Consider the following 25,947-nt stretch of genomic DNA (forward strand, 5'->3'; position numbering starts at 1 on the left):
TCTCGCTTTTTAATAACACGTTCAAATTTTAAATGCGAGTTGCATTAAAAATGACAGGTGTTGGTAGGTGTAGCCAATAGATACTATTAAATTCCCTATATTTAGTAAAATTTTATTATTACAAACCTAAATCAACAGGTCGTGGTTCTTTGATGAAAAAACAGATAATATCAAAGCACAAAGGATAAGGTGGCAGGACATTCTGATAGAATGCGAGAGCATAGACATGTGAAGAGATCGTTGTCAGACGGAGAAGGAAGAAAAAAGAAGAATTTGCTTTAGGGAAATTTCATGGAAACTTGAAATTTCACTGTCACTCTGTTTTCACTTTTACGAATCGATATCTCAGAAACCGTCAATCCAAGGTCCAAAAGTAGATGGACACAAATCCGAATTAAATAGTCCATCCAAAGCTGCAAAGAAATTGATAGTTGCCATTTTAAAAAAATGGCCATGACGTCATTGCCCGGAAACGGAAAAGAGAAACAGATCGCATGTTATCAGCAAATGTTTCTTTTAAAAAAATGAAATCGATATTTACATTGTTTATAATACTATCAACAAAAAAAAAAACGAGATAAGGGGCAGCTGTGGAAAACAAAATTTGAGAAAATGTGCGGCGTAACTTAATAAACTGTCACTTGTCAATTTTGACATTTACGTGAGATTTATTTAAACAATGATTTTCACTCAAGAATACAAAATATTTATGAGAGAAATATACAGTCGCGGACAAAAAAAAAGTAGGACAAGTCTTATTAAGAAATTTAGCCAAAATTGAGTTGAGTAAACCGGGGTTACTATAATAAATAAATAAATATGTACATTAGCGAAAAAACATTGTCTTACTTTTTCTTGTCCGCGACTGTATTTTTGAAACGGAAACGAAGAAAAAAGTAATTACATATACCACACGCAATCTAATTTGTTGAAGTTTTGGCAAAACCTCTCTTTATCGCAGTATGATTGAAGCTACACCACACGTTCCCAAATGTTTTGTTTTCTTATCCGCCCCTTATCTCTCTTTTATTGATTATGTTGTACCCCTCAAAAAGATAATTTTGCTAGTCAGAACAGATTACTCTATGTTTTCGTTGCCAATTTAGAAGAAGAATGTACCTAATGGTCAACTTGAAGTGCTGGAGACATAAATATGAACAACATGCAAAAGGATTCTTATGAAATTTTGGATTTCAACAATCTGAGATCGAGGAATCGTCAACTCGTTGTCAACTTATTGGAGTTTTTAACATCTGCACGAACCACCCTCAGTTAAGAATTTGAGATTAAAAAAAGAATGCAGTGTATGCTTCGTTGTGACAAAATTGTAAAGCAATATCAAAACAAAACAGTCGAAAATATTTTTCGAAAAAATTTCCTGCTTGTTGGCTAGTAAAAGTGGTCTAATTTTCAACTGCCATAGACAAAAATAAAAGTTTCCCTGATTCGAGACAGGCCAACAACATTGGCCACGTGGTGTTCTATAAACGCAACTGTTTACAAACAGAAAATTCATTAGCAAATCCCGGCAGCCGCGGGCTTCCCATCATTATTAACCGTAATGACATTAAACAGCTACAATTTCAACCCAAACAAACACATCTGATCGCTTTTATCCAATTCCAGCCCAATTCCATATCCCCGACGACTGCTTATTACGCAAATCACATAATCACGGTGTAAATATTCTCTCGGCCTGTAATAAGGCAAACGCCAAGCTCGTCGAATCTAGACCAAAACGACAGGTAAAACCGCCGTCGAAACGTTAGGGCCATTCTGCATCTGTTATGCACCGGTTCCGTCTAAAGTGGCACACCTCGTGCCGAAAAATTCGACCGTGCTGTGGTAAGTGGGGGGAAAAAATTGTGAATTTTCGCCCGGTGATGGAGGGATGTCTTTGCACATGTCGTCGGGGGTGGATTCGAATTAGTCCCACCATCTAGACAGACAGTTGGCACGGGTGCACCACCTTCTCTACGATAGGGATTTCCCTCTGTGTTTACCATCTGCATATAGCAGCTGCTTCACGAGAGGAGTTTTACGTAAAATGCGCTTCCACGTTTTAAAAAATGTTCCCATTTTTTAATCGAGCTCCGATTTTTATGCAAACAAAAATGTATGGTAAAACAGAGACGCAGTGCTGAATACGTAATTTATGGCGAGTTATAAAGTGAGAAATAAAAGTGGTATTACGTTTTCGAATAATTTTAAAGCAATAACATTTATGTGTATCGTGCTGTGTATGTTATTTATTAACCAGTAGAAAAAAAATCTGTCTATAATATAATGATAGTTACACAATGCTATCAATCTAACTTAAAAAAAAAAACTAATTGTGTCTACTTTGTGTTACTAATGGGCTCATTATTACATCGAAAACAGTTTAATAATGAATCGTATTATTAAACTGTTCTAGTAACTTTTAACTTTGTTATAGTGAAGTGGCTAAAATAGTATATTACACTTGTTCTATTAAACACACTCATGTGATAATAAAGAGTCTTATTATGATATACAGGATGTCCCTGAAATGCACGGCAATATTTTAACTACGAGCTACTGGCTTCATGTAGAACTCGGAAAAAATATTTAAAAAATTCTCTGACAAAAATTAAAATGAAATTTAATTTTTGAGGTACAATTTTTTTTAATTGCTTTTAGTCTTCTACGTTGTCCCACAACCTCGTAGGTAAAATTTCGGCACATTTTAAAAATACACCCGTGTATATCATATTTTATAAAATGTAAATGTTACCACGCAACAGAGATTTTTTAAATTTACGTCTGTCTTAATTTTTTCACATATTTAAATCCACATAAACAGTTAAAAAAATTATAACAACTCAAAGACAAAAAAATCCTCACATAAAAATGTTTGTTTTTCAGATATGTAATTTACTTATTGGTATTTAATAGCGTAAGTTTTTGAAAAAAGTTTATGAGCCACTGTATTTTATGAAAAAATGGGTAAAAAAAAGCAACAACAGCACGGCAAATTTACTGTGAGAGTTTCCTCAAAAGATACTTTCCAATGCACAAAGCTTTGTAAACGTTGTGCAACATCTTCGCGATTTCGGGCGTTTCGAAATGAATTTTGGCGGCCAACGAGAAGATCACATTTTAGTTGTAGAAAAAGAAATTCTTCAGGAAATTGAAAACTAGCCACGAACAAGTAGTCGGCGTCTTGCAAATCATCTGGAAGTTGCTCAATTTATTGTTTGGCTGCGAATTCAAAACGCTGCTCAGCAAATTCGTCAAAACAGAGGCATTTTTCAGCGGTTCCCAAACAAACTGATTCCTTTGATTCTCTTGAGGAAAGCTGGGTCATTTTGCCGTATTTTAACACGAATCTCAGGTTAAAATATCTTCACAACATTCAAAATCAGACTGCATAGACTCCATGCGATTTTTTGTTTTAATTTTTAAAGAGCATTAGGTGTGTTGGTAATTGTTCACTTTAACTACTTTTGGAATTTTCGCGTTTTTTCTGGCTAGACAGCCTCAGGGCGTCCTCCTAGATCGTGTCCCACCATTCAAACCTTGTGCAAATGCCTTTTTTTCTCTCTTGTTGTGTTTCAAGGTTGCGTCAAGGTCACGCCAAGTCTTAGTATAACTAAAGGGTAAGGAAAATTTTCATTTGCACAAGCTTTGACAGGTTTGACTGATGGGAAACGATGTAGGAGGACGTCCTGAGGCTGTCTAGCCAGAAAATTCCAGAAGTAGTTAAAGTGAACAATTACCGTTTTTTTTTTTCAATTAATTGTTACTAAGCCGATGCAAGTATTTGACCAGTAATACATGTTTTATTTAGTATTAAAATAAACGCAAGAGAAAATGAACACAATTCAAACTTGCGCCCTTAATCGCCAATAATGCAAAATGGCGGTCGAAGCATACGTCACTTTCCACTTACGCAGACAGAAAAAAAATATGTTCAAAAGTAATTCCGTGTCGGCTGGACCGCAGCCTTTGCACCTGTTGGTCGCGCGCCCGTTTTACGCCGCCCTCCACTCGGTGAAGCCGCCACATAAAAGCACTTATTTCGTACATCTGTCAGTTGGCAGCTGCTGAATTGATTTGAAATAAGAAAGCGGCACTCGCCGCCTCTACGTCGATCCGCCCGTGGATTAGGGAGCGCTTCGTGAAAATGGTGGCATGGCGAAACGCACATTTAGTGCGTAAAGTAAAATAAACTTATAGGTCGGCTACGTGTGTGTGAAGAGGAAGAGAGAAGTGGAAGTTTGAATTTCTTATGCGTTGACCGAAGACAGCTGGATTTACCTTGCAGACGCCTGTACACAGACAACATTCTAAGTTGGATCTTTCGAGAATTCGGTTCGATTTCTGGAGTGAGGTGGTGAAAAGCATGAAGAGGCTCAAGAGGGATGGGAAAGCGAAAAGTGGCCATAAAAGGATACGGCATGTCCGGGTATGTCTGTCTGCTTATTTTTCTTGTGTTATTGCTGTTTTATTCGTTTCGTTGCTCGTGCTGCCGCTTCAGAAACGATACAACATCAAAGTTACAAATTAGAATTTAACCATTCCGAAGAGTTGCACAAAATAATTTACGAAATATACCGGGTGCTTCAATAATCAAATTATTTAGGAGCAAACGCCGAATATCTACTGTTGTTCAAATAAATGACCTTACTTGAGTATTAATTAAAATCTTTGAATAAATTTATTCTTTCATATTATTCATTTATTTATTTTCAAATTCAAATAAATTCTCAACTATGGTAGGCTGTGATTTAATCTTTTGTCTATTAATGGTTGGTAAACATTTTAGCACTAACAGTTGTCAAATTAATTTGAGTTCGTTTGTCCACTCAAACTGAAGGACAACATTTTGAACATTTGCTCTAAGAATAAATATTTTGTTTTGAATTTTGCGTTTCCTGTATACATTTTTATGTCACGATCGGAATAAGCAACTGTACTGCGCTGTCAAATGTCACTGCTGTTGTGCTGTGCTGTCTTTAAAAATTGCATGTTGCCAACTTCATAATAAAATCGCAGCCAACCCTAATTGAAAATTTATTTGAAAACAGGTATATCCTGTTCACGTTGAGTTCATATGAGTTGTCATAGTAACAGGTCATAATATGCATTGCCTTAACAATTACAGTTATGTTATGTCTCCTTAATAGAAAAAAAAAATGCATTAATTCTTAAAAAAATTTCTTGCTCCATATACAGAGTGTTCGCGGTTAAAGTTCGGATGCGTATATTTCTGGTGTCTTTAACGTTACAAATTTGAAATTTTAATAATTTTCGACTGAAAGGGGGGCGTAATTTACTATAGCTGTTACTTTATTATTCCGCCCCCAGCCACCCCCACTTCAGAATGTTAAACAACACCCTATATATGATCGATTTTGAAAGAGACTTCCATTTAGTACACTTGTAGAAAAAAAGGCTACAAAGGAAAGTTCTTGAGATACATATTTGATTTTGAAGTTTTAAAAATTGACCATTTTTATCGAAGGTAAAATGACAAGACCTAATTTTTTTATTTTTCAATTTCACGAAAACTTTTGTTGAATTTGGACATTTTTATTGTGGTTAGGCCCGAGAGCTTTAGCTCGAGGGTTAACCTTTGAATAAAAATGCCCAAATATCAACGAGTAAAATTGTCTAAAGCAAAAAAGTTTAAGTGAAAATTGGGAAATTTATCAGATATAAAAATTAGCATTACTACTGAAAATTAGGTCGTGTTATTGGCAAGATTTATTTATAATACCTACAGTTATTAAAACTACAATTATTAAAAACAATTAAAGAATCTGACAGGAATAGCAGGCAATTTTAATCACTTTTGACAGATGATGCAGTAGTCAGACGTTTTTATCACGATAAACATTTTTGATTGGATGAAAGCAAGCGCTCTGATTGGCTGAACACGCTCGTTTGATGTACGTGGAAATTAATTGATTATAAAAGTCAACTTAACCTGATTAGAGCAATAAAAACAAATGAATAGTAGTTAATACCGGAAATGTTTAATTTTTTTTCAACTTTCATAAATTCCTACAAAATGCTCAAATAATTTCTCATCTCTGTTGAAATCTGTAAAAGTCTCTCCACGAGCTTTGAACCTCAATTTGCTTTTTATTAATTTCATCCTTGGCTTGGTAGTCTTTCTTCCATGAAGGTAACAGATCTCAAAAGTCTGTTTTAAAGTTTAGCGAGCAGGTTTATTCGCCTCGCGAGGACTGACATCTTTACACACCAGACACAACTAATTTAAGACGTTGTCAATCAACTTCTTAACAATATTAAAAAAAAGTTTGAACTAGAACAAGTTATTGTGGAGTAAACCACTTAAGATCATTTTGTCTCATTAAAATGTCATGATTCCGAGCAATTAAGAGATAATTATCTTATGTGCCGCTTTCTCATTGTTTCTGATTAATTGACTTCATTAAGCGGTCTAAAACAGCTGCGCCATTAAAGGAAATATGCCGAAAAATGTGTGCGGAATGCGAATTAATGTGGACAATGACGTATGTCGTCAAGTTGGTAGTATGTACTATCTTGTTCCGTAGCCGACCACGACGAAATTAAAAACTTCTTAGTTCTGTTTGTTGTCAAGGGGACAAATTATAAAACTTGACGTTTTCGTAGAGAATTTCGTACGATGACAGTGCAAGCAGCGCCAACGGCTAAACGACAAACTAGTCCAATCAGCTCAGAAATCTCCGTCACACAGTGTCAATTCTCTTTGATTAAATTTATTAAGTCATACAGTCGCGGGCAGAAAAAAGTAGGACAATGTTTTTTCGCTAATGTAAGTCTGTTTACTCTTTCTATGGGTACTATTAAAATATTTATTTATTATAGTAAGCCTGGTTTACTCGACTCAATATTGGCTAAATTTCTGAATAAAACTTGTCCTACTTTTTTCGGTCCGCGACTGTAGATAGACAAACATTTATAAAATGTAATAAGGGCATTGTTATCCCAAAAGTAAAATAATGTTTTGGGATTTTAGTTTGATGCTTAGATAAAAAAAAAACGAATGAAAAAAATTAAACTGAAAATTGATAAAAACATGAGGAGATGGAACTAATTAAATAACTTTTGATGGATTTTAATTTAAAAATAAAATTTTGTTGGTTAATTACTTTCTGTCTTTTTATCCTCATGTTTATGTCATCTTTGTTAATATTGCAAAAATCAGAGAGAAATGTCTTGCGGGGCAATAAATTAGAAACAGAAGAGCCTTCCAACTTCGTTGTTTTATTTTGCGTTACGCCACCGCTTACACAATTTCCGGTATTAATCCGGAACGATAAATTCCCAGCGTATCTTCATAGACGACTAAGTGGATGATTTATGACACGGTCCCACATGTATAACACTCAACACCGGAAGTTAACATGCAATTCGTTATCCCGCAAGCGTAATTAATGCCCACTTATCGAAGTTTTTTTTAATTAAAACTTAATTAAAATTTCCCGAAAGAAGTTCTCTTACACGAAATTCCCGGAATTTATAAATTACAACAAAATTACCAAACTTCTAAACAGTTTTTATATCGTTAACAAGTGAAAACAGAAGCGCAATACGCTCTACGTAACGAGCAGAAAAACTTCCAAAAGCCCTAATTTACGGCAAAGCGAAAATGAATTTTTCAGAGCGGCGACCGCGTCACCGACATGCTGAAGCTGTGCCTGCAGAAGGTGTGCGAACTCCAGGCCGACCTCGAGAGGAGCGAGGAGGTCCACGACCCGGAGGCTGCGGGATACGCCGCGTGTGCGATGGAGGCGGTACGATTTTTGACATCGCAAGGGTTGCCACCGGACCATCCCATAGTCAAGGGCCTCACCGAGAAGCTTCTCCAGAACAGGGAGTAGACGAATGCGTTTCCAAACATTCACCCCCCAGCTAGTGGGGGCAAAGGAGAGGTTGTCGACTACAGGGTACTGTCTGCATATGTACGTCCGCTTTTGTGTTTTCTAGTCAGTATTAACGTAATTTATTTGACAATACATCCAAGACTGCTTTTTGAGTAGTTGCTAGGAGGTCTAAGTTATTGAGGTTTCGACTTATTTATTCGATTGTACTTAGGTGTTACGAAGGGGTGGCCAAAAAATAATAATCCAGGACCCGCACTTGCATTTGAAACAATTTACAACTTACTAACCACTTAAGTAGGGTAGATTCTAGTATGTATTAAAAGCATTAGGTTTGCGGGTTCAACCTATACATTATTTTAGTGTTAAATAGAGTTAAAAACTGTCACTTACCTTTTTTGTAAAGACGAGTCCTTGGAACCTACTGTATAGGAAATCGACGAAATTTAGAAAGTTGTCACGAGGGTGTTGAAGGACTCACCCTTCACAGATTAATCCAGGTTGTAATTGACTCTCCCCTCAATGCTTTATCACTACGTTGAAAGTTCACACAAATTTTTATGCACTAGTTTACATTTTATTAGAATCTTTCTTTGGACGACCAATTTTATCTGATTTGAAATGGTCGAAAAACGGTGGTTTTTGAACATTCATATCTTTAAAACCACAACAGATGAAGGCAAGGTCCTTTTTTTATTTGAAAGATACCTCTTTCCTCTAGGGCTCCATACTTTTCTTTTTTCGATTTCGTTATAAATAACAATAAAATAAATTGCAATTTGATGACTATCCAGGAAGCTGAAACACTAAAACCTAATTCGAAATTAACAAAAAAAAAAGTATGGGGCCCTTGGAAATTGAATTTTAAAGCGTTTGGTGCCATCACCGTGCTTCCAAAAATGTCACAGATCTTATTATACATAAACATAGGTACCTACGTACGATTTTACCACTAAATTCACATTTGAACGTTTATTTGGAAGACGAAAATATCTAAAAGCTTAGTAATGAGATTTGCTGATTAACTACACCTTTTGGCAGGTACTTACGCATTTCAGGTAAAAGTAGGCCAACTGAAAAGCCGTTTACTTCATTTCAAACATTTCAAATAATGCAACCCAATATACACGAATCCTGAAATTTTCATCAGGTAAACCCTACCCTTTTAACTACTGAATCTTGCACGACAAAGGAAAAGAGGAAAAAAGTGATTTGCAAAAAAAGGTTGAAATGAATTGCTCATTTCCGAGGCGATGTACCAAGGTCACACTTTAAAAATTTGTAAAATAAAAATATGATTCATGGGGGTGCCAGCTCTAGATTAAAATGCATAGAGTCTTCAATTATTACTTATAATTGATTTCATATAAATGTTCATCAAGTGAGCTGTGCATGTGTAAAAGCACCTTTAATTTAGTTACTTTACAAAAGTCACATTTTTGAAGGTCATGTCCAATAAATCGTTACTTGGTAAAAATACAAAGATAAAAACAAATAAGAATTACTTTAATTTAATCAGTAAAAGGCGTAACATTGCTTTTGAAAGCAGCAATATTAAAATGGACAACAAAACTGAAAAATTAGTCAAATCGAGTTCGCGCAGAGCAAGCAACTTCGAAAGTCAAAATCACCAGCTTTAGCTTTAATACCAACAGAAAATCAGATTTTCATGGCTTGCTTAGATGCACATTTATATGAAATTGAGTATACATACTTAACAAAAATTGTTTTTAAACTCTAACTTGCAGTGTAGTTCTAGTAAATTCGTCTAGTTTATAAAAATTTGCTGTTGTTTTATCTGACGAGCACGAATCCAGCACGGAATAATTGACTTTGGTACAAAAAAAATTAAGTAATTGTTTACACGAACATAACCTTACTTACTCAATCTCATTTTCAATTTCTGCATGAATCTGATTGTTCCGCCAGTCAAATGAAAACGTATTTGCCATTTTTTAATCAATCGGGCCTCGATAAACAATCTCACAGTCACAAATTTAATCGAGTTAAACAATATTTTGATTGTCAACAGGAAATTTTAAATTTCAATCAATGCTGCCAATCGCTTAAAAAGCGGATTTACACTGTTTGTTATTTCCATCAAAATAAATTACTTGGGATTTCACCGTTTTTTACTGGGGTTGAGTGAGTTTTGTTTGTTTTTTTCTAATATAAATGTGTTTTGAAAAACTCTTCTACAATTTACTTTAACCACAGTGGAAGTCGAAGTCTTAAAACGGTTAGATTAGATTGTATTTTTGCATTGTTGGCTGTATCTAGTTTAACTATTTTTCATTTTTACAGTCGTTTTTACATTCTGTTCTTTTCTTAAAACGTAAGTATTGTCTGTATCTTAACATCTTACTAATCGTTAACGCCACATGCCACATTCAAAAAGTACGCCTATTCTGACGTGATTCTGACGTATGCTTGAGTAAGTAAGAAGTAAGGTTATGTGTATATTCTCCTCCGTGTCTGCCTCTGCGTGAAAATTTTATTAAAAATGAGGGTTTCATCTTTGTTCACTCTTTTAATTTGTACTGGAGCAATATTATTTAATTACAACAACTTATTTAAAAAACTCATATTTTACCGTTACGTCATGACGTCATATTAAGTGACGTGTTATGAGCAAATAAGGTTACGGTTCAGTTTTATCGACGTAATCATCGCGTGAAACAAGATTTTTTTGCGAATTTTTGTGCAAATTGAAATATACAAGACAGTAATTTCATATTACGAATTTTTTGAAGTTATGTATGTATAAAAGTATGTAAGTATATGATGTACTGGGAGTCCAAAAAAAAAGAAATCAAACAACTTTAGGTGCTGGAAAGTAAATTTAAAATTAATCTTTTACACTTCTTACATGAAGATAGTTAGAAACATATAATCTAGTCTTTTTTTCTTCCTATATCTTTCTCTACTTTAATGTGGCCCATAAAAAAGTCCACGGCGATTATTTTTTGACTAAGCCACAATCAATATTCATATAATTGTTATGCAAAATAATCGAAACAGAAACGTTTAAAAGCCATAGGTATATTAAAGTTTTGACTCACTTTTTTTGGTAGATAACATTTTTTTTTAATATAAATCATTCAAACCGTTTAATTCCTATGCATATATTTCCACAAAATTCAACTACTTTTGAATAGTTGAGAAAAATATCTAGTCTGATAAACTCTGAAACAGTAAATACACTTCCGAGTTAAAAATATCTTGTTAGCTTGGCACCACTGCATTAATGGCTGCTGACATTTCTTTTATTTTTATCTGAAAATAATTAACTAGGTTCAAATTTACTGGTTTTGTAACGCCATTAGACGTACATCTACTGTTTTTTCCACCTTATTTGCGTCAGCAACATCCAATGTAACTGGTAAGGGTCGCAATATATAATTTAATTCCTTGGAGTATTAACCGTTAATATTTTTAAATGCTTATTAGTTTTTATTACTAGGTTACTAACAGTATTTAGTATAATTTTCTTTCTTGAAACATCAATTAAATCTAGTTTAAGTATTTTTCAACATAAGTATGTAGGTCCTGGATTGTCGTTATTTTCACACCTCAGCATCACGGGGCTACCATCCAAATAGAAATGTAAAATAGTAAATTAAGATACATCCTACTATTTTAGCTTAATCTAGTCATGAATTTTTAAAAAATTGTCTAGTCATAATATTTTGTAATAAAACAATAAAACACTAAAAAGACATATTTATTTATCACAAATGCACAAATAATAATTGGACATTACCAAGACTAAAATGAACACTAAAACTGGTCTGTAGGATGTAAAATGGCACCATGAATGTGACTAGAATGTCGATTCAAATCGCTTAGCGCCATCTTCCGTTGCACTTGCCATTGCTTGATAAAAAAACCATCGATAACAGCGACATTGCCGACCTTGCACTTCACTTCCCGCTGTTTCAGTCAATCACAAAACTTTTCACTTGTCTATTTTGTCATTCTCACCACTTCCACTGGCACCTTCGGCTTCCGAGTACACCAAGTCGCACCCCTGGAAGGCGCCTTTCACCAACATCTTGACGTCCTCGTCGGTCAACTTCTTCCCTTTATTCTGACGCAAATAGTCTGCCAACACCTCCGCGGCGGTCCTCCTATCGGATGTCACGTCCGCCACCATTTTCGCGTCTTCTGCCATTAAATCACGGTCGAACTTGGCAAAATCGATAACGCCGCACTCACCGCACGCTCCCATGAAGTGCTCCGGCACAAATTTGGGCGCAATATGGTCGCAACATGTTTTTCAATGAACGTGATTAGGCCCCGTAAAAAGGGGGGTGGTGAATAAATCGTTACCCTAGAAACAGAACCAGAGATACGAACATCTGGCATTTTATTATTAGTTCGTTAACGTCACGGACGTGGAGGCTTACCCGGCGACGGTTTAAAGTGGTTTAAATAAAACAAATTGGCCCGCATGGACTCGAGCGTTATTGTTATTAAACAGATAAGCGCTCTCTCGAGGGATTTGGCTTGGCCTCGGGGTGCGAAGGAGCCCCTCAAGTTGCCGGTCAGGCCGTTAAATAAATAGAAAATATTTTTTTTCGGGCGTTGGGTGCTAATAACAGTTCCTCGGCCGAAAACACTTATAGGGCCTGCATTAAGGGACATTATTGCACTACCGGAACATATGTTAGAATGTGGCGATAACAATGGAGATAACAGATGAAGAAAAAATCATTTCCTCAAGGCGAAAAACAACAGTAAAATCGAAAATCAAACACACAGACAGTTTGGAACCAAATACTCACTCGATACTACTCCCAAATCGTTAAATTTCAAATGAAGAGTTTTTAATTTACATTTCAGCGAGTAGTGTTTTTAATTGTGCTGAAATCTGAAAATTAGCAAATTTATGTAACGAAACGCTCGTGTATTGTTGGTTGCCTACCACATGTTTATGACATTTATGGAATCTGACAGGACGCGTTCAAATTAGCAACAAAACTATTTTTAGGGATAATAATTACACTTATACTGTGCTAATGTTGCATATTAATCACGTATATTTAGAAGATGTACTATCTAAACCCGAAAACATTGAATACTAAATGATTGGCTACAATTAGCAGTAAAGCTAGTGGACTGAGGAACTTCCTGCCCCCTGCAGACTTGTCCTCCTTGGTCTCAACAAACTGTATGCGTCCTTGTTCCTCGGGGTAAACCGGCGACTGACGCTCGAGGTACCACACCACCGTATCAACGTCCCCCAAGTCTTGGACTTTCTTATTGGGAGCATCTCTGAAAATGGTGTGACCGTCTCCGCCCCCAGTCAAGAAACTCACAGTAACAATATTGTAAGTTCTTTCAGGAAGGACGGGTTCGTAGATGGGCACTTCACACTGTCCACACCTGGCCTTCACTGACACGACCCTCGAATAACTAGGCTTACTCATGTCGTACTCCACGTGCAGCCCCGAAGCTTGCAAGAACTCCCCTTTTGAGGTCTCGCCGTTACTCCTCGCTCCTATTTCCAAAGTCTTGACGAGCTCGGCGCCTGTTAGTGTCAAGGAGAGCACTTGGTTCTCAAAGGGGAGAGTACCCATCAGTTCTCCGCGAGTTACGTTGCCACCTCGGATTGAAGGGTCGATGGTAGTTCTGACACTACCACCGTTGATTATTCCGATTGGGGTGTCGGTCCAGCCGGGTCCGGCGTACTGTGCTGCCATGTAGAACACGAAAGAGTCGGCGATCAGGTTGGCGAGGTTGCATTCGACAGATCGACATTTGTTTGAGGTGGCGTCCAATAAAACGCGAGATTTCCCCACCACTTTCTTGTCTAGTTCCTCCACTTCCGGTCGGAATGTTTCCAACAGCTCCAGGATGTCTTGGTCTTGGGGTATGGCAGTGTCTAGGAACTCCGGCTGACCTTCAAAGCCCACCAAATCGCCGTTTTCGTTGAACGACACGTTCAAAACCCCCAGGTATTTTGTGTACGCGTAGGCTTGCACCACTGGGACTTTTTTGCCGCTAGGTTGCACCACCACTTTGGGATACACGTCTTGAGGTTTCTCCTGGTCGGGCTGAGGACCATTCCAGAGAAAAGTGTTGGTGTGACCGCCCACGACAACATCAACCAAAGGCACTTTCGCAGCGACTTCTTTGTCCATATCGTAGCCAGAGTGTCCCAAGACGATGATTATCTTGACTCCGGCTCTATCGAGAGCTTCGGACTCGCGTCTGACGGAGTCGACGACGTCGAGGAATTCGACCTGGCCCGGTGATGACATTAGTTGAGTGTCAGGAATGAGGTGACCGATGATGCCGATTTTCCTGTTGGCTATTTCGAGCACAACAGACTTGTTCACTTTTTTAAGACTGGGTTCTTTGTCGAAGTTTAAGTTGGCGCTGACGATTGGGAACTCGGCGGCATCGACGAAGGGAGCTAAGGCTGAGACGCCGAAGTCGAATTCGTGGTTGCCCAAACACTGGAAAAGAGAAAGTGGAAGATTGCAATTATTTTCGCTTGAAATTATGTCAAAATAATTAACAGGTCTCATTTCCCACCACAGGATGGTAGCATGTCCATGTACAGGATGTCTCAACTAAGACTTTCGAGCCTAATAACTCAGTTATTTTCCGGCGGATTTTTGTGAAATTTAAAATGCAGATATTTTAGACGGTGAAGAATAAAATCCCATTAATGCAATCACCCAAGTCTTAAAAACGTAATTTTTACATGCCTTTTTAAAATGTTGAATCAATTAAGATTTACATAAAAAATTGATCGTCAATAAAAAATGCTGTAGGGAAAAACTCGTCCTTGAAAGAAGTCTGGTTTGAAAGAAAGAAGCAAAAAACTGTGTTAAACGTGGCTGCAAATGCAAAAACGTAGACACGTATGAAACAAACGGGCAATTTTGTAGAATTTTGGTCATCCCTTTTCGCAGAAACGCAGGTGACATATTTGACGTTTATCTTGCTAACCTTACAAATACTTACAAAGTTAAAGACAACATTTGGACGTAATTTATTATACTAGATGCTTTAATTCTTCCATAAAGGACTAAAACACGATCGGAATATTTTAGCAAGGTAATTTAGTTCACGCTTCCTGTGTCTTCAAATAAATTGACAAAACTAATCTTTTCGTTGAATCAGACAAGTGATTTACTTAATTGTTTGTGTAGACCTCTATTTTTTAATGTTTAACAATCTAATAATAATCGGGCATAATTTTCGATAAAGGAAACATGTGTTAAAATTACATTTTTTAACTTGAGGTAAGTTTATTATTACTAATTGAACCTTCACGGTCTAAAATATCTGCATTTTAAATTTCATAAAAATTCGTTGGCAAGTAACCGAGATATTTGGCTCGAAAGTCTTAGCTGAGACACCCTGTATACATACAGGGTGCATAGGATTCTGCTATGTAACCAGAGGAAGTAAATAACATACACAGAGAGGGGGTCCATATATTAAAAGATGCCATAAAGTCAATAAGTATGAATTTTTATTTGAATTTTTTTTCACAAGCTTTATGTAATTCTCTGTCCTAATAATTATGTACTTAAGTGTTGTGAAAGAAGAATAAGTAGCTCCAGTATACAAATTTAAATCCGTTGAAAAAAATATACTATCGAATTTAACAAATTAAGAAATTAAATTAAAAATTAACTTCTGACGTTAGAAAAAATGTAAAGGCCCATACACAATGGCGTTAACGATACGTCGATGTTAAAACGTTAATGTTAACGTTAGATCTAGAAATTCAAAATTACATGTATTTCATTGTGGACCGTTCACAATGACGTTATGATGAAAATTAATGTTGCATGATATTGTTAGCGTTAACGTTAGTTCTAGAAATGTTCTGAATTCTTAACGTTACATTCTAACATTAGCCAACGGAAATAATTTATAAAAAGTACTGAAATGCATGTAATTAGATCTAACGTTAACATTAACGTTTTAACATCGACGTAACGTTAACGCCATTGTGAAAGGACTGTAAGACATGAGGTGACACGCCGAGAGCAGTTTAGATTTAAATCGACAAGCCAGAAATAAACGAAGCGAGCTCACTACACAGCATAGGTATACTGAGCAGCTCCCTCACGTCATATAGTAATGAAACAAAGTGTAGAATATCATCAAAAATTATTATTTTATTTGAAGAAAATCGATCCCATAATTTTTGATTGAACAGAGTAAATTCCAACAGAAAACCAAGCAGAAATGTGAATAAATGCTAAAATGTCTTGTGTGTCGCCTAAGTAATCAAAATGGTCGAAAATTGTGTTTTAATATGGAAATAACAGACTGACATTCCAATTTTATGTTTACAGTGTATTTCACGAGTGATAACTGATAATGAGCTAGACGAAATTGAAAATGCAACCCACAATACATTTATTTCCAAAGGTAACGTGGATATTTGTTTTTTGACTTAAAAAACATAAAACATAGTTAGCTGTGCAGTTTCGTAAATTTTGACATAAACGTCATTCGCTTGGTTAAATGAAATTGTGAAAAAACGAGTTTTTGGGAAAATGTTTATCAGGATCATGCTTGTTTTCTGATCCTTGGGAATACATTTTAATCGTCGTATTTTAACTTTTCGTAAATGTCAATTGTAACAAAATTATTGGAAGCTAAGCCATCATGGATTCATAATTTCTTTTTTAAACAATACGATATTTAAAATAGTCACGTTAACTTTGGAAATGTATTGTGGGTTGCATTCTTAATTCCGCCGAGCTCATTATCACTCGTATTTTTATTTTTACCGTCACCACACTTGTCTGTCTTTAAAGACAAAGGCTTTAAAAAAGTCCATTTACATATCAGTTCCATATCTCCTACGATAAGTAATTTTTTACGATGTCTGGACTATTTTTAATCAAATCTTGCATAATTTTATTATCGACGCTGGCTGATTCACCACAAATTGTTTTCAAAAATAATTTGTAACGTGTCGGCATTTTTCCAAGCAACTACCTATTTAAATTCAGCTCTCTTGCGGCTTCTTTACCTTTTCTTATTGTTACATCGTTGATCTCAAAATGGAAATTGTTGCTCAAACATGAACGATAAAACATTACATACAAGACTGTCACGTCTTGCAAGTTATTGTAAAATGACCTTGTTCTGCTTCTTCTCGTAATCTTTGAAGATGATATTTCCCTATGAGGAGTAATGTTTAGACAATAAAAAATGTCTTTTCTGGTTCAAATTATTCTAAATAAATGGTGGTCCTTTATTCTCATTATCTCCTCCAGGTGTTGATCACTCTGGGAGCATGACAGTGTTTGCAAATCACGTCAAGAACTCTAGTCTAAACGCCAAATAATTGAATTAGAGAAATGAAGAAGGTTGAATACAATTTGCTCCAACCAAGTTCCTGTGCCTTTCGCGACGTACACATTGTTTTGATAGCATATTAACCTTAAATTCGGAAGTGTCAATTCTTAGACATTTGAAGTGACATTTCCGATTTTAAGGTTAAGTTGTGGGAAAAAGAATGATCCGTAACTTCCGATACGAAGATGTGGGAGACCTGGAAAGCACCTTCGAGCGAAGACCTTTCCAATGACACCAAACTTGTTTACTTTGTGACAGGATCGGGGCGATATGGCTATCACAAAATTTCGCTTCTTCTCACAAACACCTCGCTTTTTTTTACAACTGACCCCAAGACAGGTACAGGTATCGTGGTCCAGGTAGTAATATCATCGTAAACTGTGGAATCCAACCATAGTCTTTAACTGTTTGTACAATTTATGAGTTTATCCATTGTTCAAGTTTTTACCTGACCCCATGTTATGTTAAAAATAATTTTATGAGAGAGCCATCTTTTCTCGTTCGTGGGCTGTATCTAAATGTCACGTAATACGTAATACCACAAAGTGTCGTTTAATAACTGATTTTAGTTTAGTTAAATACAAAAAAGAATCTGAATTTGTGATGTAATTTACACTGTTAGACATGATGCGGCTATTTTAAAACAGTGGATTTACAGGATACGCAGTTATTTATTATTCATAGCAAATATTTAGCTGATTATGTTTATTGTAAGGACAATGCTTCTTTGTATTTGTTGCTGATCCAGCTCGTCCGTCGTGCGTAATTTTTAACATTTGATAAATTTTTACCAATTTTATCCACTTTTTAAAATTTTTCTTAAAAACAGATAATACACGTTTTTTCTGTTTTATTTTTTTTTATTACACTATTCAAATTTGCAATATTGTCTGCCCGTGTCAGAGAGTGAACGAAATTCTATTTCCCACACTACTATAGTCTTTATGAATCCATTGTTGCAACACATTAACAGTGACAAATTATCATAAAAAAATAATACGTTTTTAAACTCTTCATGCTATCTAAACGCAATAATTTACGAACAATTTCAACCATGACGTAATCTTAATTATTAACAATGCCAGTCATTATTTTGCGCTAATATTTGGGTAATTACAATTATTACAACTCATCCCGACTATTCGTTTTGAATTGTTAATAAAAATATAAAAATTCCTTGCAATATTGTCGTGTTGTAGTTAGAATATAAATTGTCTCGTTCTTCGTATGCATATCAGGAAGTCCAACTGAATAACGTTTAAGCTATGTGATAAACAGTACTGATAAAATTACTTATAAGGTGTTCAATGTCAAGGTATTAACAACGAAATACAAAAGTGAAATAACAACAAACTATTCATAGTTCAATACTGAAAACAACGATATTTTAAAAACATAATAAATCATCGTGATCTACCAGCATAACTCGTTTAAGAAGCATTTGTTTAATTTATTCAAATTAAAAGCAGAAGTGAAGAATCACAACTAATAATAATCGTTAAGGTATCAAGTTCAAAACACAATGACAAGAGAATTCCCTTGTTTTTGTTTTTTGTCGTAGAAACAACCATTTTAAATCTTTCTTAGTAATGACACTGACTAAAATTAATAGTAGTTTATTTGACGAGTTCTTGTGTAAATTGTGGTTTTTTGGCACGAGTGGGCCAGTTTAAAACGCGAGTGAAACGAGCGTTTTAAAGGCCCACGAGTGTCAAAAAAGCCCAATTGACACACGAACGAGTTGAATACAACGTTTTTTTGTTCGACGAGCGCATTAAAGGCTTCAAATCGCTTAAAATCTATAAAATTAGCTTGACGTTTCATTTTGACAAGTGGTGACATTTATCAAAATCCTTTCACACAGGAGAAAATTCTCAAATTCTGACAGTGTCGAACAAAAAATTAAATTTCAAAATAGACAAATTAATTGAATTGCAAAATTGTAGCTGTGTTGCATGTACTGTCGCGAGCAATAAATTTTGGTCGTCAATGTCATTTCAAAATTTGGTTAGATTGTCACTAATTTAAAAAATTTCCCTGCCTGATTATGCCCACGTCCACAAAGTGTCAAAAAATTGAGAAAAAAATGACAATTAATGTCATACAACATGATGATAGGTTATGATATTTGCGACTGTTTTACAATGGAGCATTTTCAATTGCGTCAAAGAATGACCTTGGCGACCAAAATTTATTGCTCGCGACTGTAAGTTCGTAGCTACCTACTGGAACTTTTCCCTTGTATCTTAAGCCTTTTATCTACGAAAAATACATTAAAAACTTACACAACAATTTTGCACTTTGCTTTATAGTTCTTATCTTGAAATTTACACAACTGTTAAAAAATAGCTAACGTTATACATATTTGTTTTTATTTATTTTTTTTATATTTTTCAACAATAACACTGACATGGCACGTTACATTTAAAGTATTTTTATTTTCTGGAAAACAACGATAAAGTATTGCTCTGTTCCGATTCTTGAAACAGCCATAAACAATAAAAAATTCAATTATCTGTTTTAAACTTGGTTTTTATTACTGGTGATGATGTGTTAAAAGATCACATCTACGGTTCAAAAAAAACATAATTCCAATAATAAATCGTATTAATCCACAATTAAATAGACATTCGTAACTGGAAATCCATATATTTTTAGAGGAAGTGATAAACTTGTCATGTCTTTAATCTTTACACTTAGAATTAGGATAATCCACTGTTATGACAATGTTAAATCTTTATCAATAATAATTTTAGTCGTAGATAAAAGACTGCGTATTATAGGTATTAAATACTTTCACTGCCATATTGCACATCCATAAATTAGATTTCAGAGAAAATGAATCTAGTGATAGTGGTTGTAAAAGGACTTCGAAAGAAAAGTTGAATGGAGGAAGAACAAAAGACGTCTTAATCTTAAGATATTTTACTCTCAAATTATAACTTCTGTTTTTACAGTCCAGGGGACTAAATTGTTAAACCAAAATTCGTCAAACACTTCCCCACCCCAGTCAGATTAAAGAAAGAAAAATGTCTTTGAAATCTTTAAAGTTTCTTAAGATTTCAAAGACATTATTCTTTCTTTATCTACAGATAAAAATTCTACAATTACCAAGGAAACACAAATATTAATAGTATATTACTCAACGAGCGTGTAATGATGACACTAGCTGAGCTCTGTAACAACCAAAGCGAGTAATAAGAGCATTACACGCGAGGCATACAATACTTTTTTTACGAAATGCAAATTTCGCTATCAGAATAGTCAGTCATTACTGACGGCCTCGAATAATGAATAGCATTACTTAGCAGCAAACATATATCATTTGAATTTACAAGGTTTTTTGGAAATTTAAAAAAATACAAAGTACTTACCGTGAGATCATTTAAATTTATAATTAAAGTAGGCTACGACTTTTAAATTAGATTGGCAGCATTGTTGACGTTTAGGGTCAACTCGCCGTTTCATATTTTGTATGAATTTGGAAGCGTCCCTTTGACATTTCAAATTAAATTGTCAATAGTGTTGCCAATCTAATTTAAAAGTCACAGCCTACTTTAATTATTAATTTAAATGATCTCATGGGTATCATTGATCAATAAACATAATTTTTGATTTAAAACAAACCAATTTTATCAAATTTGTGAATCAGTGCTGTCGCGAGCAATAAATTTTGGTCGTCAATGTCATTTCAAAATTTGGTTAGACTGTCACAAATTTAAAACATTTCCCTGCTTGATCATGCCTATGTCAACAAACTGTCAAAAAAATTAGATAAAAAAATGACAATTAATGTCATACAACATGATGATAGGTTATAATATTTACGACTGTTTTCATTGCATTTTCGATTGCGTCAAAGAATGACCTTGACGACCAAAATTTATTGCTCGCGACTGTACATCTTCCTAACGGAAAATATTTCGACAAGAACTGGCGATAAATATTCTGATGTAATACAAATTCAGTGGATTTTATAATCTTTATCAATTAATGTTAAACGCAATTAAAAATTATCAAAAGAAGGCTTGGGTCAATTGTTAAACTATAATCTTGACCCAATTAATAAACCTTTATTAAAAACCACTAAGAAATTTGCAGAACTAAGTCATGAGCAAGTAGTGAAATTGTGTAAGCGTAAAGTTTTAAATTTTTTTCAAGCATTTAAGAAATTGTACTCCAGTCTAGTTCTTAGTATTTGATAATGCCTTCAAAATCAAGTCACGAGAAAGTTCGAATGGTACAAAAAATTGTGCATCGTTGTTGATGGAATAAATTTTCTGGTGTGTTGCACTTATTTGTTTATATTTCAGTGACATTTGTACAAAATTATTGAAGCGACAAGGTTGCCTGATTGTAATTATTTTCTCATTAAGCACTCAACCTGCTCTGTTGGGAAGCATCGCAAGCGACTCGTTATTAAACCAAACATCAAAGAGATCCTCCACCGATCGATTTTGGTCACACACACGACCCGATCAAACTGGTTAAAAATAATCCCCTCACCATGGCGTCCGGCCGAAGAGCGTTGAGAAACTCCGCCGTGATCCTCCACTTGTGCACCGCGAACCAAGACGTACCCACGTAGGTATCACCCGCATTCAGATACAGCACCGGACGTCCTCGCCCCTCGGCCGCCAATTTCCGGTACCTCCGGATCTCGTGGGCCGTCCGTGCGAAGCCGCCGACGCATCCGTCCCTGCCGGGTCTGGGTCCGGTCTTGTCCTTGCACGTCCCGGAGTTCCTCGACGTCTCCTCGAAGCGGCCGTGCATGTCGTTGTTGTGCAGGATGACCAGGTTGAGGTGGTCGGCGAAGGCGTCCGCCGCGAGGAGCGCGACCAAGAGCAGAAGGAGCGGGGACATGGCGAGGTCTGTGAGGTACGCGACCGGTCGTACTGGCGCCTTTGACCGGACTGCAAGCTGGTGTGATACCACCGCGGCTTGCAATTCAGCGACGGATAAATTTTAGATTAACTGAGCGATTGTTGTTCCGCAAGTTCATCACGAGAGATTGACGGTCGTGCGTAAAATGGGATTTGGAGTTAATTATAGTGTTAAGCTGCGGCTGTTGGACCAGGCTTTGCGAAAAGGCACGCATGTGCTTTTTGAATGGAGCCTTAAGTCGGATCCACAGTGTCAATATTTATGCGCTTATTTTTAAAGTGATACCAAAATCGTCTGAAATATCACCCATCTGGTCCATTAAGTTATCATGTAATAAGCGAAAATGTCAATAATTTGCTTCAGATTCGGAATATTATGCAAAGAATTATTTTTCTCCACGACTATTAAAGATTGTTGGTTATTCAATGAAAGAATTATATCAACTCCACATCCTGTGATAGAATATATTGAAATCCACGACTGTCGGCCAATCAGATCCCTTATATTTTCATTCTATCACGGGCAGATCATTAATCGTATGCGTTTGTAAACAAGTCGCATGGTGTAGCAACCGCTCAAGAAGGCACAATTTTAATTGTCAAATATTAAAAATCTTGGTATAGTCGTAGAGAAAGTATAGTCTTCACCTCGCGTACAATGGCTATTATTCACTCCGACGATTCCACCACTCGCTTACGGCTCGTGTTGGAATTTTCATCCTCTTGAATAATAGCCATCATTGAAGAATGTACTATCCATTTGCTCCCATACAAAATACATAAAATTTTATATTTATTATAAGACCTACAAAAAATTATCTGGATGCTATTGTAACAAGGTTTTTTCAAATTCATTGACGTATTGTATTTATTTATTTTTAAATTCACAAAAGAATTTTTAATGCCCCATTCCTTTTTCGAAAGCTTTTTCCTTAGGGCTAATCTTAAATGTCAATATTGTTTTGCTAATGTTAAAACATAAAAAAAATATTTGAATATGTATTATGAACAGGTTTCATGTTTTGTTTACTTTATTTTTGTCTATTTTTCAATCCTGAATTTTCCATTCGTAACGCAGTGAGTATTTGATGGATTGCATCACTTTTCATTTTTGTAAACGTCTGAGGGACCTACTTTAAGAAAGTAGAAACACTAACATCAATTACAAAATATTGAGAGTTTCTTGTACTGGACAGTCTTTCCTTTCATTTTTCACTGTTAGATTTCATTAATGTCATCGGAAACCGACTTATTGCGGAATCAGGCGATTCAAAATCAAAGAAATTCCTTTTCGAGAGGATTTCCCTTGCCATTCAACGTGGAAACGCTGCAAGCATTCAGGGCACTTTTCCAGATTCCGCAATATTATCGGAAATTTTTGTACTGTAAAACTAAAATGTTATGTATTATTCCGGACACGGAATCTTGGCCATAACTGACATTTAACTGACAAATATGTGTGAACTGGCCTTTATTGAATATAACCCAACTTTTGACTCGATAATGCCATTTCCCTGCTTTTTTGATGTCACAAGAAAAACTTCAAAGTGATTTTTAATAATTGTCATTTATTAATGACACTAATGATTGCTTTACATCGTTTTTTTAAAAATGTCTAAAAAATGTTGGCCAAGATTTCGTGTCCGGAATAGTACTGTTAGATTATTTTTAATAGAAAAGTAAGGCTCGTTCAATGTAGACCTGAACTGTCTAGTGTCGTTGGGTTGGCACTAGTGATAAAGTTACTAATCACGCCAAAGGGAATTTTAATTTTCTATTTCTGGCAGCATTTTAAAACAAAAGAAAATCTCTTCCTTATGTAATTTTCGTCGAATTATCTGATTCTGGATTAATTACTCTCTTCGTTTGTCGTTTTGCAAGAATTTAGCACACACTCGTTTTCCATATCTATCTATTTATCAATATCAATATCAATATCAACTTCTTGAGTTGATATTGTAAAACACTTCTATGAACAAACAAATTATGTATCTGAATTTGACAATTCAGGTCTAAAATGCATTCACATTGTTTTGACATAATGGGAGGCCATGGAAACTTTTCATTTGATTTGGTAGGTAAGGCTCTTTGTTGAATTAGGTTATGTTTTTCTAAGTTTGAGGGTATGAATAGCGTCAATGCCTAGTGCATTGTTGTCAGTTTTACTAGTTTGTGATACAAGAATACTCAGACATCGCGGGAAATTCACCAACATGTTGCGTTTATTTGAATAGGTCCAAAATTATTGTGGTATCATAGGGTGCTTGGATTGAAAAAAATAATTTGCCACCTTTCGAAGATAAGGTTCTGCACTACACTACATTATTTTGTTAATCGCATAATTAAATATTTTTCTGCCCTATTTGTGCTTTAAATACCTACTTTATTAATTTGTTTTCATTGCTCCAACAAGGTCACCTTGATTTTTCTAATTGATAAAATTATTCAAGTTATTATTTATCATTTTTTTCCACACGCATGATAAAAATAGTAGTTTATTTGACGAGTTTGTATGTAAATTGGGCGTTTTTTGGCACGCGTGGGCCATTTTAAAACGCGAGTGAAACGAGCGTTTTAAAGGCCCACGAGTGCAAAAAAAGGCCCAATTTACACACGAACGAGTTGAATACAAGGTTTTTTTATTCGACGAGCCCCTTAAAGGCTCCAAATCGCTTAAAACTTTTAAAATTAGCTTGACGTTTCGTTTTGACAAGTGTCGAACAAAAAATGTCTTTTTTCACAATCCGTTTTTAAAAGTGTAGAGTGTCATTTAAAATATGTAGCAAAACATAATTACATTCTTTTTAAAAAATAAAAATTGGAGCAAAAAATTTGAAAATTTATTTGTGGAACCATAATAATGTATTACTTTTCATTTTTCAGTTCAGAAAATGAGATATAAAATCGTACATGTAGGTATAGTGGATTTTTTCTTTAAAACAATTGTTAATGTGTTACCTATCATGTTGGTATGAGCCACTAGTTATTTGTATGTCAGCCATTTTAATGTAGAGGCGCCTGCGCCACTGAATATGTTCACTTGTATTTTTCAGGGTCATTATCGTCTTTATTTCATTTCTTTTCTTTTGGTATAAAATTTGCTTTGGTACACCTGAAACTTTCCTGACTTTTGAAAATTTTTTTATACATACAGATGTTCCTAAACGAAAGGTTGTAGGGTGGGACAGCGGGCAGTATCAAATTGCAGCGGCGGTCAAGTCTTAATCTTTTGGGGAAGCAGGTACTGATTTTCAAATAAGTAAATAGCAGCGCTTGTCATTTTACCCCCCAGGGAGTGGGCAGGTAGACGATTATCAATATGTAATAACTATCCCTTACCTCCGACTTTTAAGGAGGTAACTAATTAAACATCTGCAAAGTCTGCAATTTTCGGAAAAGAGAATAGTAAGGGGAAACAAAATTTTCTTCGAAATCATTGGAAGGTAAATTATATCGCGCGTTCAAATGAAATCCTGGGCTGAGTAGGCGTTGGAAAAATTAAACCGTTTACAACAGTGTAAAGTTTGAATTTCCCGCCGTTTGACACGAATTACATTTGATTATGTTTAATCGGGACATAATTGAACATGTTTGCTTTCAGCAAAGGGTGCCCTTAGATATTTGCTTCGAGAATACGAATCGTTAAGTTACTCTATTTTTAATGTAAAACATTGCAAAGAAAGAAAAAAAAGAAACTCTTTTTTGGCTCTAAATTTTAGGTTAGCTGTCAACATGCTCCAATTAATCTACGCTTTAAAAAAGCACAACAATTGACGGTTTCCAACGCCTCCCCAGCCCATGTTTTCATTTGAACACCCGATATTTATTTATACGTAAATTGAAAAACAGAAATATCGTTGGTG

At 35.4% G+C, this 25,947-nt stretch overlaps 2 protein-coding genes across 2 annotated transcripts; one reads left to right on the forward strand and one right to left on the reverse strand.

Annotated features, from left to right (window-relative positions):
• Positions 1-4,046: 4,046 nt before the first annotated feature.
• On the forward strand, positions 4,047-11,576 carry insb (insensible). Its single transcript, XM_069057543.1, has 2 exons — positions 4,047-4,429; positions 7,641-11,576. The coding sequence occupies exons 1-2, from the start codon at positions 4,367-4,369 to the stop codon at positions 7,857-7,859; spliced, it is 282 nt and encodes a 93-aa protein (XP_068913644.1). The 5' UTR covers positions 4,047-4,366; the 3' UTR covers positions 7,860-11,576.
• A 1,307-nt stretch (positions 11,577-12,883) lies between these two features.
• On the reverse strand, positions 12,884-22,209 carry LOC138137930 (protein 5NUC-like). Its single transcript, XM_069057542.1, has 2 exons — positions 21,708-22,209; positions 12,884-14,323 (listed from the first exon to the last, which is right to left on the reverse strand). Exons 1-2 carry the CDS (start codon positions 22,062-22,064, stop codon positions 12,917-12,919), a joined length of 1,764 nt encoding a protein of 587 aa, XP_068913643.1. The 5' UTR covers positions 22,065-22,209; the 3' UTR covers positions 12,884-12,916.
• Positions 22,210-25,947: the final 3,738 nt, after the last annotated feature.

This window comes from Tenebrio molitor, chromosome 9 (genome assembly GCF_963966145.1).
Source record: "Tenebrio molitor chromosome 9, icTenMoli1.1, whole genome shotgun sequence".
Taxonomy (NCBI): Eukaryota; Metazoa; Arthropoda; class Insecta; order Coleoptera; family Tenebrionidae; genus Tenebrio; species Tenebrio molitor.